Source organism: Lathyrus oleraceus, chromosome 2, assembly GCF_024323335.1.
Source record: "Lathyrus oleraceus cultivar Zhongwan6 chromosome 2, CAAS_Psat_ZW6_1.0, whole genome shotgun sequence".
Lineage (NCBI taxonomy): Eukaryota > Viridiplantae > Streptophyta > Magnoliopsida > Fabales > Fabaceae > Lathyrus > Lathyrus oleraceus.
Genome location: NC_066580.1, coordinates 15,731,194 through 15,746,391, shown reverse-complemented (window position 1 = coordinate 15,746,391; position 15,198 = coordinate 15,731,194). Strand labels below are relative to the sequence as shown.

At 36.5% G+C, this 15,198-nt stretch overlaps 1 protein-coding gene across 1 annotated transcript; it reads right to left on the bottom strand.

Moving 5' to 3' along the window:
* Positions 1-214: 214 nt before the first annotated feature.
* On the bottom strand, positions 215-1,267 carry LOC127121658 (probable galacturonosyltransferase-like 4). Its single transcript, XM_051052113.1, has one exon. It carries the CDS (start codon positions 1,265-1,267, stop codon positions 215-217), a length of 1,053 nt encoding a protein of 350 aa, XP_050908070.1.
* Between the last annotated feature and the right edge of the window lie 13,931 nt (positions 1,268-15,198).

Sequence of the window (15,198 nt, the reverse complement as noted above, 5' to 3'; positions counted from 1 at the left end):
ACTATGAGCAAAAAATGAAACAAAGAAAAAAAAACTAAAGACAAAGAAAAGGGAACAAAAAAACATTTACAACTCCAATATTTCTTGCTCATCAAGCTACATTTCTATTGGAGGTTTAATCAGTTCCTTTCTTGTCCACAAAAATTTGAGTTATAGAAATTTAATCCAACAACCCCTTCTCATTCTAGAACTCTCTTTTTTCCATCACTTTTTCTCAATATTCTTCGAAAAAGTGTCGCGAAGATCGATATAGATCATAAGGAGCCCATAAGTGATCCACAATGCATGGCTTTCTAGAATCCAACCTCAACCATGGCTTACCCTTTCCACTCCAATGCAACAAACTAATAGGACCTGGATGTAAGCTTCTACATTTACCTTCAAGGTTATCTCCACCTAAACCATGTTGGTTCCACCTATGATCAACAGCTTTAATATTCCCTGCCAGAACCAACAAAAATGGTGGAAGAGAACCTAAATGATATATCCTCTTACGTTGCTTCTGAACTGCCATCCATTTTTCAACTTTTTCTGTATATTTTTCTTTTCTCCATTTGTCCACATCCATCACCATTACACCAGTGTTGAAATAACAAGGGTTTCTTCCCTTAAACGTCTTTGAAAGAACAGGATCCTGCCAAAACTCTTTCGTGAAATACAACGAGAAATTTGCATGGCAATATTCTGGTGCAGCTACTATTTTTCCTTCCATGTCTACACCCCAGAGTTTCGCTATATCGTCGACCACGACAAGGTCTGAATCTAAATATATAACACGTCGTACATTCTTCGGTATTGTATCTGCAAGATATATCCTTGCATAATTCAGAGGCTGATCCAATGCTTGTCGAATGGACTTCGATATCTTGCCGCGAACGCGGTTAGAATCGAACCGATAAATCGTCATGTTTAGATAAGGGAACGTTGATCTTATACTTGTGAATAGTTTAGGAGATTTATGAGCAGATAAAAAGTAAAAAGCAAGATTTTCTGGACATGTTGAATGCTGCAGCATGGATAACACTGCAGCCATTGTTCCACGGAGGTAATTGACATCTAGGGTCATGGCAACGTTGATCCGATCAGCCTCTGATGAGCCACATCCAATGCCGTTTCGGAAAGCGGGAGCTTCGCGAAAAGAAGGGAGGTCTGGCAAGGGTAAACGGACAAGGCCAAGGCGGATAGAGGTGAGGGGTTGAAGAAGGGACAGGAGGCTTAGGAGTAAAACAACTACTTTGTAGGTGGTGGTGAAACTCCAAAAGACCATCCTGTCATAAATGAAAAACAAAAAGGGTTAATCTTGTTTTGAAAGAATCTTAGTTTTGGAGATTTCATGAAACAAAATATGATAAAGAAAGGACATTGAGTCTTGCATGGCTGATAAGATTGTGAGTGGGTGCAATATTGCGTTTCTGAGGATCAGAGAAACTTTCGGGTAATCTATCTTTGATTTTCACCTCTCACTAATTTTGGATTCAATCTACAACAAAGGGAGGCCAAACTAGTCAACAAAATATTTAGATTCTCTTTCAATCTAAAAACTTATTGTGAAATCAGTGTGGCCTATTTTTATTCTTATATTACCTTTTTTGCTATTTTATTTTTGTTCTTTTATAAGAAAAGTGACATTATATATATTTGTTTTTGTAGATTAGTCTAATAAACTTCAAAAGTTTATTTGTATTACATGACTTAAATTTTTTAATTAAATAGCTTATAAAAAAGAGCTAAACATTATCGATTAAAAAAAATTAATTTGACCTTATTTCAATCACCATCGACCGATCTAACATATTCTGACTAGTTGGTGCAAAACAATTAAAGAAACATCTAAAGATCCAAACTAGTTGAAGAGTCCTAGCAATCGCTGTATACAATATTATTTTGACATGCAATCCAAACCCCTAGCAATCACTGATATCACTGATTTGTGTTTTGGTAAAGTTGTGATAAAGTTGCAATTTAATTTTTGCTTAGACAATATTAATTTAAAATAAAATTTTATTAGTTTTAATTTCTAAAATAGATTTTTTACCAGTAAAACTTTTATAATTTTTTGAGTCATAAAACGATTTTTTGTCTTGACGACCTTATACTTGATTTGATTTATTAGAATTTTTTTATCAAAATACCCTTAATTTAAAAAAAAATTCAAAAAAATTCAGATTTTGAATTTTTCCCAAACTACCCTACTTTTAAGAGGAGGCGTCAATCCAAATTGGCGCCTCCTCTTAAAATTAGAGTGGAGGTGCCAATTGGATTGACTAGGGCACATGGTGTAGCCAATTCAATTGACGCTCATGTGTATGGTTTGAAAGGAGACGCCAATTGGTCTGGCGCCTCAGTGCAAAGTGCAATTTTTTTTGTTATAAATAAAGTGTTGTGTGAATCATTTTTTCACATCTCATTTCATCATTTTGCAATCATGTTTGGTGTTCGTCGCCGCTATGAAAATGTGATATATTCGAGAGACAAACCTCAGATGTTGATGCTCTTCTGGAACATCACTACTTTCGATCAATTGAAGAGATAGCTGGTTCGTTAGTTAGATGGGAAAATACCAGAAGGGGAAAAAATTAAAAGTATTGAGAGACTCGACAGTATCTTTGGTTGGGTGCGAATGAAAACTGATAAGGATGTTAGGGAAATGATGTTTGGACGAGATGACATCACTTTGATTGTTGTAATCAGTTAGAAATATTCTATTTTCAGTTTGCTTATGTTGTAGTGATGTTTGCTGTGAACCTCATTGTAACAAAAACTTAATGATATATAAAAATTGAAGGTTACAAAAATCCAATGTTACAAAAAGATTATGACTCAGATGATGCTCCTCGATTATGACAATTGTTCTTATTGTGTCCTGGTTGACGACAAATACTACATAGTCTTATCATTTTATCTGTCGTATCCATGTATGTCCTGATACGTGTGTTGTTTAGCCGTCCTTTTTTCTTTCTACGCATCTTGTCGTTGTGTCAAACTATGTCACCTTCATATGGAGGCCAGCATTCCTCCATTGGTAGCACCGAGAAGCTTTTGTTATAGACATTCATGACGGTGATGACCTTGTAAACATCAGATAGATGGTTGTAAGCGTCCTGGCGAGTATGTGCGCTTGCTGCAATGATATGGGAGCAAGGAATGCGGAACGCCTGGAATTTTCCACAGTCGCACCAACTTCTGTTTAGTTTGACAACATAGGCTAAATTTGATCTCCCCTCATTGTGGTCCATTGTTTCATGCACGCTGAAAATTTTCCTATGATGGTCAAAGATTGTTACCGCGTGTGTGTTAGCTTTGATGCTATCCTCTTTCATCACTTTCATGCAACACTCACTGAATATTTGTCCAGACATTAATATTGCACTCCATCTTTCACCTATGGTTGCAAAGGTAGAAGTCAACCTATAATAGGTTGATCTGACCAAGGCGGTTATTGGCAGATTTCTAATGCATTTGAATACGCCGTTCATGCATTCCACAAGGTTTATTGTCATGTGGCCCCATTGACAACCTCCGTCAAATGCCATTGTCCACTACTCTACTAGTATGTTATTCATCCATCTTCCTGCATCTTCATTAGACAATCTAATTTCATCACGGTAATATTAAAATGATGGCTGAGTTAGAGCATACCCAACGTTCACCACTTTCTTGCGTAGGTTCTTATCTTTTATTGCACGCATGAAGTTTTATGCGATATGTCTAATGCAATAGACATGGGTAGAAGGAGGATTATGCCATCCGTTGTCATGGTTATTATAAGCACTCCTAATGGCAGCATGTCTATCAGAAATCAAACAGAGATTGACTTGTGGAGCCACATGTGTTCTGAGATGTCAAAGAAAGAAACCCTAACCACCAGCAGTTTCACCTTCAACCAGAGCAAATGCAATGAAAAAGATATTGTTGTTGCCGTCTTATGCAACCGCCATAAGCAAAGTACCATTGTATTTGTCGTATAACCATGTTCCATCAATTTGAATAATAGGTTTGCAGAATGCAAAACCTTTGATGCATGAGTCAAAGGCCCAAAAGAGACGGTGAAAGATTATATTACCAGTAACACAGGTTTCGTTTGGCATCATTGCTGACAATGTCTCCATAACTGCAACAATTCCAGGCACATATGTTTTTAGTGCCCACAAAAACCGTGGCAATTCTTTGTATGAATCCTAACTCGCCTTATGATCGTGGATACGGGTTATAAAAAACATTGTTGGATGTTTCATCATCATGTAGATCCATGCATTCGTCTTTTATCTAGTTTGATTTGTTTTTGATTAAGTTATCAAGGTTGATAAACTTACACTGAGGCAATTTGGTTTTGTTTATAACTTTGAGCCTTTGTAAACCACCCTTTAGTAGTGGGATTATCCTTTGCTAAACACTTTGAGCCTAAGCCTTTCTTTCGGTGACGTAGCCTTAAGTTCTTAGCCATATTACTTGAAAGATCTTTTATTTTCACCCTCTCTTTGGAGTTAGGTAGAAGTATAGTTCTTAGAGTTTATGAAAAAGCGTAAGTTTGAGGTTGCTCTTGGAAGTGATAAACATTTTAAGTTTGGGGTTGGGGTACTAGAGAATATGATCCAAAATTTCAAAAAAATTGTTGTACAGAAGAAGCAGAAAGAGGCACTTCTTCAAAAAAAAGGAATAAATGAGAAAAGAAAAAGAATGATATTATAAGAAGGATCACAAATCTCTAGTACTGACAAAAAGGTATGATGAATGAAGGAGAACTAGGAACCTAACTCCAAACGTTTAACCCTACTTTCCTAAAATTATCCTACCTTAACATAAGCCAAGTTACAACCTGAAAAGTCCTATAATGTGTGTGTTATGATTTATATGATTAAATCTATTAGAACATGATCAAGCTAAGTTTAATTGATTTTACATATTGATTGAGTGATCACCCTGTCCAGTGAGTGATGTATAGTGAGCTTAGAGACAAGTTGAGTACTCGTTAACATTGAGGATGTTTTCCGAATTCGCCGGATAGAGGTTGGAAGCTAGAACATGGTCAGGTAAAAGAAAATTTTAGTTTGGTGATGTTCGATTGTTATTGTGTGACTTGTCATCTGTTGAAATATGAAGTTGGAGGCGAGTTACTTGAGGACAACAATGATTCAAGTTTGGGGTTGTGACTATAGTGTATGATTGCATATATTTATTTGAAGAATCGAAGTAAAACAAGTGAAAGTCAAGAAAATATGAGGAGGAATGACCAAAGAATGAGGGAAAAATAGCTACGGATGCAAATTGTGGACTTAGTGAAAATTTGAGTGAAAAAGGAGAAAAAAGAGTGAAGCTTCATAAATAATCACATCCACCATCGCGCATGCGATATGGCATTAAAAGTTGCATCCCGCGCGATGCAGGGTATCACGCGCGATGGTCACTCTTCTAGGCCTTTTTCTGACACGTTCTGGTCCATTCTAATGCCTTTAAAAGGAGAAATTCTACACTTTCACAAGGGTTATGAATTCTGGAGACCGAAGCATAATTTGGAGAGAAAAAATGGTGATTTTTAGAGCATTTGAAGCCATTGGAGGTCATTTCTTCAAGGAACTTATAATGTTATATTCATCTATCAATTATGGTATTATTTTCTGAATAATGAGTAACTAAGCTCCTATAGATTAAATTATGTTATGATGAACCTTATTCAATCTTGTTTGAATTATATGTTGGTTTGACTTTGTATGAATCCTTTGAATTATAATCTTATTCAGTTGATTCTTATTCTTAATGATTTTTATTTGAGATACTATATTAATCTGATATTGGATACATAGAGATTCCCGAGCCTTAACATATGTGTTGGACCTAGGGAAAATGTTCTACTTACGATGTTTGAATAGGGATATGAGATCCCAAGTAGTGACATAGGGAATTAATTTTTTGTACATCGCCTAATCCTGCTTACATTGATAGTTTAGGAATAGAAAAGCTCTAAGTAGTGATTAGTGAGTTATTTCGTGAGGGATCGGTTATAACAGTTTTGTTAATTCTCTGTTAGATTATAAGGATATGATCATTAATAAAAGGTATCATACATGAACAAAAGAAGATAAGAGGATTTGATACACAACCTAACCATCTTAATATTTTTGTTTTAAACTCGTAGTTAGTCTTTCATTCTGAAACTTGACCCCCCCCCCCCCCCCCATTTACTGTTTTCCTGTACATTGCACAATTGTTGGATTGTTCCAGCACAGTCCCTGTAGATTCGATCTTTTATTATCACAACACTATCAGTACACTTCCTGAGAAGTTATCACCATGGTTGATGAATTTCAGCGGATCACACTGTAACACCCTAATTCTCTAACGCATAATTATATTTAAATCAAATATTTTTTACAACATTTGCACATAGGATGTTACACCTCTCGAAACACACAGACATCTGCTGATCATGTAACACTTAATTTAAATAAACATGCAACATGATATTTTAATGCACACAATTACACTTAGGATGTTTACACGACATCAATTCATTTGATATGTACTTGGGGTGTTTAAACAACATCCAACTCATCTGATATCATGGCCGCATAATCGTAATTAACACAAACACCAATTTAAAAGCATCGACTCATAAGTCTTCTCCAAATGTTAATCGCACCCAAACATAAACATACGAGAGCATGCATGGTCTCTCAGAAAATATCAACGTAAAACAAAGAAAATCGCTCCCGAGTGTTACATATAAGAGCATAATCAAAATTAAAAGAACGAAACTAAAAGAAATAGCTCTAGGAGCTAGCTTCCACTCACAACACTGTCTCTCCTCTTGAGTATCTGCGCGATTCCCATGTAAATGAAACGTTCAAACAGAAGGAGTGAGAAATCACAATTGTAACAACCCGTATAATATGTATCTAGAACAATATCATACAAGTGTTATTATTTGGTACTGATACAACATAAGAGCCTAAAGGCACCATTTACATACTTGACCAAAATAAAAGATACAATATATGGTACAAGATATGGAAATTTCTTAAATAAAAAAATCTAAGATCTATGTATAATATCTACCATTGTACAAAATCCACAGCGGAAGATCACATCATCGTAACAACTTTGAAACATCATCAAGCAGCTCCTCTTAATCATACCTGCAAAAACACATGAAAAACAACGACATTAATGGGGTAAGATAATAATCTCAGTGAGTTCCCCTATCCTATGGTTCCACTCGGCTCTATAGGGTTACTACCTGATTTCTAACTCAAGTGTTCACCTTTCGTCACTTGTGTATCATCACACAATGTAACTAGGACTTAAGCAACTGAGGGATATTCGCAATGTATGGAAACATGTTACTAGAGTTAACATAACTCAATAAATCACTATTCAGATTCATGAAACATCAATCCCCAAACAGACCTAAGTCTAAGTCAGGCTCGGTTCACGCATGCTCGTATGATTCGACTTTCACAGTGGATATCGGGTCCTCTATGAGGCTTAATCCTCAATTCAAACGATTGTAACCTGTATGGGCCTCTAACCCACTTAGCGTATGTTTCACCATATGTGCCTCTAACCTACTTAGGTGTCCACCTTTCCCCATGTTCGCCATGGTTAGAGCTTAAACCCAATTGAGGCACGAATCATTGGTGCCACATCCCCACTTACCGCTTTACCTAAGCCTTTGAAGTGGTATGTGCATAATCACATATGAATACGTGATTAAGTCTCAACAACAAAATAGGACTTTCGGAGCAAAGCTCCTCACCAGATAGGACTTTTAGAACAAAGGTTCCTCACCAAATATCAACTGAATTCTCATGGTATTCATTAAATACTAGGTGTTCATATCCATCCATTCACATATTAGTCCACATGTTCCACACAAGGTATATTGATTCATTTATCAGGCGAATACTTGTCTTAGATACACACCTAGGTACCGTTGCGTACAAGTATCACAACCTAAGTCATTTTTTATAACCTAGATTATTTTTCTAAGTTATTCACCTAGTTATACTCCTAGGTTTCCTCACTCATCATTATAGAATTTTAATCATATTATACATACACATAATTAATACAACAACAATTCACAATATGATTTATATCACACATAGAGAACAAATGATAATACAATGTGATACAAAATCATAAGCAAGACAATTACACAATCCGCCTCAATCTATCTTATTCCACTTCCACGTCATGTGATAAATGTTCGTCCAATTATATTATGGTGGTAAAATAACTAGATTAAAAGGGAAAACATAATGGAATAAATCATAGAGACTTACCTCTATATCATAGTCATATGCGTTAGCTTCCTAACACATTCATTCCCGTATCAATTGGAGTTACCGTTCCCGTTTTATGATGGAAACAAGGAAAAAACTCATAAACAAACATAATAATGTAATACCAACAACCAAGTTATAATTTACTTATAAACATGATTTTATCTCACAAAGCAATAGAGCATTGAACTAGTTTTCCAACTCATCCGATCGGGCCTCATTCTGAGTTACGAAACTCATTTTAGAATGAAAACAGGGGAACCAATCGATTGTGGATGGAGGTTCCGCCAAATTTTTCACAAGATTTTAGTGGACCAATCGATTGGGGTCCAAGGTCAATCGATTGTTGCTGGGAAAAAATCAGTTTTTCTTCCTTTAAAGACCAACCAATCAATTGTTTGACAAAACTTTCTAGAACCAATCGATTGGTTCATTCATTTTCTCCAAAAATTCATCTTTTAACTCATTTCATTCCAACTGTAACCATTTATAATCCATTCCAACAACACACCAACATGAGTATCATAAAAATAACAGACAAACTTCAAGAATCAACACCACAACATAAACCCTAATCCATTACAAAATATTAAGAACAACATGTATTATCACAACAAGCAAAGAGAAGTATGGACAACAACAATTTCATGGTTCAATACACACAAAATCCTAACCCAATTTTTTCATGCTTCATCCCCTAAAAGATAACTATATATGAAACTCACCTCTTGAAGATGATGAAGTTTGATGAAGAAAATGGTGAATGATGATGAAGATGAGATGATGGCGGTGATGATGAGTTTATGAACTTTCCTCTTCTTCTTCCATGAGTCTGCTTCTTCTTCTCTTCTTTCTTTCCTTTTCTCTTCTTTCTTTTACTGGTTTCTCTATCTCTCTTTCTTTCTTATCTACTTTTCTTCCTTATATTCATATCCACTTCTCTTTCTTTCTACCACACAAATATATAACATATAGTTAATATATATTATAATATTAGATAGTAATACAAAATTTCTCAATTGATATTTTGTCTTCTAGTATCAATTGACCAATTATTAATGTTACCAAAATGTCTCTTCTTATACTTATTAATAATGGTCCTTATATTTTAATAAAGACTGATCTCTTCAGAGTCCACTGGTTACTCTATTGATCCAAACTGACAACATTTATAGCATATATGAGCTCTAATTGTTCCAACTGACAAGAGATAGAGTACATATGAACTCAGTTGGTCTCAACTAACAACTAATTGAGCATTTAAGTGTATATGAGATATTACACATATACTATAAGGTAGGGTATTAAACACATATCATATTCTACATGTCGCATCCTGCGAAAAATCAACCGGCGAAGCTCAAATAAAAATACAACACAGAGCCGCCACTGCGCGTTATTTATCCCAAAATAGGGAAAGGAAACGCTCAGAGAAACCTGGAAAGGAAATGGTCTCGCGACCAAAGAGAAAGGGTAAGGGAGTCGGTTACGCAAGGGGAAGGTATTAGCACCCCTCACGTCCGTCGTACTCGACGGGATCCACGTCCTAGAATAAAGAAAAGGTTGCTAAACATCACACACACACACGGGGAACGCAGGTGGGGTTAGGAGAAGGAGCTCGATAGGACATCGCATCCTATGCCTACATATCTCATCTGGACATGAGAATCAGAGCCACTGTAGTTCGGCTTACACACACCAAACAACACAAAACATACAAACAAGCAAGGGTGGCAAACATGGAGCCCGACAACCACTGGATGGAATTACGTCAGCATCCGAACCAAAACACGCACAAAACGGCAAACGTGGAGCCCGACAGCCAATCACTGGGCTTACGTCGGCATCCGAGCCAAAACACAATCAGACAACAAGTAAACACACGCAAAAAAGAAAAAGGCGCCCGAAGAGGTCTCGCACGACCTCCTGCCTACATACCTCGTCTGGAACGAGGATCAGGGCGATGTAGTTCCCCTGAAAGGGACTGAATTGCTAGCTAGAAACCAGGGAAAGACACACTACTAGGGAGCTGGACTCGAGCCTAGTGTTGTCATGCATCGTTTACCCTAAGTTCGGTTTTCTATCCTACTTGCATAAGCAAACTACTCCTATCCAGGAAAGAAGCAAGCACACAAGCATACAAAATATAAGCATACATCAAATGAGAACAAGCATCTCAAACAAGCATGTCAATCAGATATCCACATAGCACCCACTATAACCAAACAAGGGGGCTCAATCAATAGGTTCGACTGCCTCGGCAAGTCATCTGTACAGGCTGTGTTTGCTCTTAACCTTGCCATTACGAGGCTAAGGTGAAGCAGATGAAAGGTGAAGTGAGGATCAGACCTCACAGCTCTTATCCCTAACCAGGGAGAGCTTCTGACAAATGAGCATGGGTCCAGAATGGGGGAACCCTTCTATACTCAGAGACTCTGACACAATGTGCACTGCACGGATCTTGGGCTTGTAATCTCAATGCTACAACCATGTAATGGGAGCAAGGAGAAGACTCACAGAATAGTGGGGGGTAGACTGCATACCCCTACCTTCCACCAATTGCCTTATTTAAAGGACTTTCACCTGCTTGGCACGAAAAATAAACACCCACAATCATTGCCTCTTAAGGAGGACTTCAGACATTTTGCCCGGTCAAATAACAGACCGGGTCTCCAGACTACATGAAGTTAGGAAGTTATACCTCAATGCAAGTTGCTTAAGCAAAGCAAAGCAAAAGTTCACAAGGAACTGAGCAACTAAAAGTACCTGGAAACAGTCAAACACAGTTAGTACTCAGACAAACAAAAATAAACAGCAAGTATTAATCAGTCAGACTATACAAACTAATGCACAACAAAGGCAAGCTATGAGCTCAAGCCCAAACTTCACAACCTACAAAACAAAGTTGTGTTAGTGTACAAACATCAAACAACATCAATTGAATTGACTTGGATCATTCTCCATAAACGTTGCACCTTTTCATCCTGAAAAATCAATCAAATGTTAGCAACTAGACCACTAGGCCAAGCCTAGGGTCCAAAGGCAAGAAAAATTCCTAAACAGCAAGGGATCTCTAACCAAAGTCAAATTAATGCAAATAGAAAACCAACACAATTAGTCCCATGTCCATATCATTCATTATATTCATTCCATGCACAAAACAATTCAAACTAGTTCAAATAGAGCACCAAACATGCAAACAGAACTATTGCATTCAATTCCATATCAAAACAATTCTAAAAATTCTCAAATAATTTACACCTAAACAGGGGATACTCAAGGTATGGCACACCAAATTTCAGCTTAATTGGGCAAAGGAAACCATGTCAATGAAAATCAACAAAAACAGACACAATTACATGCTCCAAATCACAACATCAACACATGCAGCCACTTCAAAAATTCATAAATCCATGAAGACAATAAAGAAATGGATGAGACCAAAACAGGGATGTCATACAATGTGTCTATAACATTCCTACCAAATTTCATGATCATTCAATACCATATGAGCATTTCACATTAAATCTACCAACATGTATCACATGAGCTTGCACAATTGACCAATCAGAGATGAAAAATAGCAATCAAATTGAAAATGCAACATAAAATTCCACAAAAATTCACATAGCATCCTAACATGTTAATGAACATCCATGCAAAATTTCATATCATTCTAACAAGCCTAGGTCATTCAAATAAATCCAGCAAATTGACATAATGAGGTGTGACACCAATTGTCACACCTAAGTTCCAAAATTCATAACTCAATCACCAGGAATCAAAAATTCACAAAATGTACATGTAAATCATCATCAACCAGTCTACAATTACCACAAAAAATTTCAAGAATTTATTTGTAACCATGAGCATTTCACAATCAAAATGGTAGAATGTATCAAAATGTAGCACATGTGAAACATCCCTAGGTCAAACACAATTTCTACCATGCACAACTTCAACCAATAGGTCAAAAAACATCTACAGTCAACAAGGAAGTCAAAGAAACAATTCTCGTATTTTTCTGATTTTTCTATGATTTTTTATGAATTTTTTAACATGTTTATGAATTTTTTTAGAATTTTTTATGAATTAATATAATTAATTAAAATTAGTAATGGCAAAATGGTAATTAGTGAAGGCGGGAGCGGGAAACGCCTGATTCAAATTTTCAAACGGATTTGAAGATCTAACACACTAATCTTCATCTTTTTGCCCAGGAAAATTCCAGAAATCCTATGAACACATGATCCATGAATCCTAACCAAAATGAACAAATGGATAGCCGTTGGACTCGTCTAAGCACGAGGATCTCGAATATCAACTTAATTTCATCTAAAAGTTCCTCTATTTTCCCAATCGATGGAGTTAGGGTTTTAGTTCGAAAATTCAAATCCAGATTTCATGAGCTACAGTCATCTATTTCATAAACCAATCACATCACCACAATCTATGTTCAACGAACTATAACACGCACATGACCAATTGAAAAATCGTGCAACTCGAGTACTGACCTTGATTTTGAAGACAGTGTCGATTTCGATGCTTCCAGGCCTATAAGTCCAAAATAGATACAAAACACGCTTCAGGAAGATGGATGCTAGGCTCAGGTTGAACTGCTTTCACTCCTAGTGCACGAATCCGCGATTCACCATTGATGATGCCATCTTGTACAGTTGCATTTTGCACGGTTTTGGATGTTGAATGCCACAAACAGTTCAAGGAGATGATGAGGCAAGATTAATGCAACAAGAATTTCGCAAATTGAGCCAAAATTGAAGAAGTTTGATGAGTTTTTGGTTTTGTGTTCTTGAAGAAATTTTGAGAGAATGAAGAGTTTTCAGATCTGATTTTGGGAAGTGTGAGTTTCTCCTATGATTAGAATGAGATTAGGAATATATATGAGTGCTTAATCCAAGCTTAAACATGTTAATTAACCAAATTGCATTTGTTAGTGAAAATGGTTAATTTCAAGTAAGGGCAAAATTGGAATTTCATAAGTCAGCTCATTGCCACCTCACTGACAGCTCACACACTCTCTAAATGACATGTGTGAGCTGTTGCAACTTGTCTCACTCTCATTGGATGTGTATTTTGAAAAATCACATGTGAATGGTTTATGTCCAATTTTGCAATTCCATTTTACAAGTCAAATTCCAAACCACAAGCCTTTGCCATGAAATGATGATTCCAACAAGTTTCAAATACCATTTATGAGGTGTAGCAAAAATCCCCACTCAAAAATTCCACATATTTCACAAGTTGGACAATTTTGCCCTTGGTCCATTTTAACTGTCCAGTTGAAATTTGACTTTTTGCATTGACCACTTTTGGAAAAATCCAATTATGCACCATGAAAGTACATGTCAAATGGAGTTTGTGCATATAAAGAACTTGCAATTTGGACAAACCATGTGGAAATTATGGCCTCCTGATTATGGGTCATTTTTGAAGTTCACTGAGCCATAACTTGACAACCATACATGGGATTTTCAAGTTCTTGGACTTTTTGGAAAGGTGAGAATAAGATCTACAACTTTCATGTTGAACAAATTTTCATTTGAAGCTTCCTTGGACACGTGGTCTTGAGGTCAAAAACTTTCCATTTTTGGAAACTTCAATTACAAGTCACTTTCTATTTTTGGCAGTTTTTGTACTGACTTGATTTTCTTCATTCTTAAGCTTCGCAATGTCATTTAACACTTGTTCCAACATGAATGAAGTGTATCCAACTCATTTCCACCTCCAAATTCATCAGATCATGTACAGTTGACCACAGTTGACTTTTCATCTGACAGATGAATCTGGCAATGCATAGATCAATCTGAACCCCAATCTCCAACTGAAATGGCTCAAGGGTGAAACCCTAGCCTCAATAAGCACAATATAACCATAGAATGAACCCCATCTCCATCATAGACCCCATCTCCTGATCATGCCCTGATTGGCTCAATGCAACTGATTAGGGTTGACCAGTGGTCAAAACCCTAATCTCAAGGAATCTGCTTCAACACTTGATTCTTCTGACGATAACCAACCATGATGATGATGATGTATCATTGCAATCAAGATGAAGACCAATATCCTTTGAGAATCATAAAACCCTAATTCACAGCCCAATCCTCAGATGGCCAATGATCAATCAATAAACCCCTAGGCTTGCCTTTGACTTCTTCATCCTCTGATCAAAACTTGGGAGGATAGCTTGCACAATGTAACCACATGATATGCAATATGCAATGCCTAATGACCTAAAAATGCATGCACAATGTTAAGCTTAGTCCCAAGAGAGGAGGGCAAATTTTGAGGTGTTACACTACACAATCTCAATTACAGTATATAAATTAAATTCCCGCATCTAACTCATCAAATCAATCACAACTCAACAAATATATATCCACAAATGCACATATGACTTGTTATGCAATGCCACTCGTCTATGCAACTCTATGCATATGTATGTGGTACCAACTCAACATTTGATTCTCTCTAGAACTAGCCCCATTTTCTAAACCTATGAGCCCCCTTTTCTAAGCTCCAAGCCCCCTCTCTGAGTTTGGGACAAGTTACTAGTCCCCTCGTCTGAACTAGATAACATGTCTCTTGACACAACTCAACATGAATGTATGAATATATTAACAAAATTCAATGCGTTAAGATCCTTCTTCTGATTCTAGCATACATGCATTGACAAACTCACGTAATGCCCTCTTCTAGATTACCACAATAACTCACACAATACTCAGCATAGCAACACAACCCCAACACGTACAATAATTCAACTCAATAAAATTATCAATTCACATATATGTAATTCACCTTTAACTTAACGATACCCGACAACATACTTATAAAATCAGTAAGTATTCAAAAGAAAGCATAGTAATCTATATTTCCTAAACAGTCACATTAACAA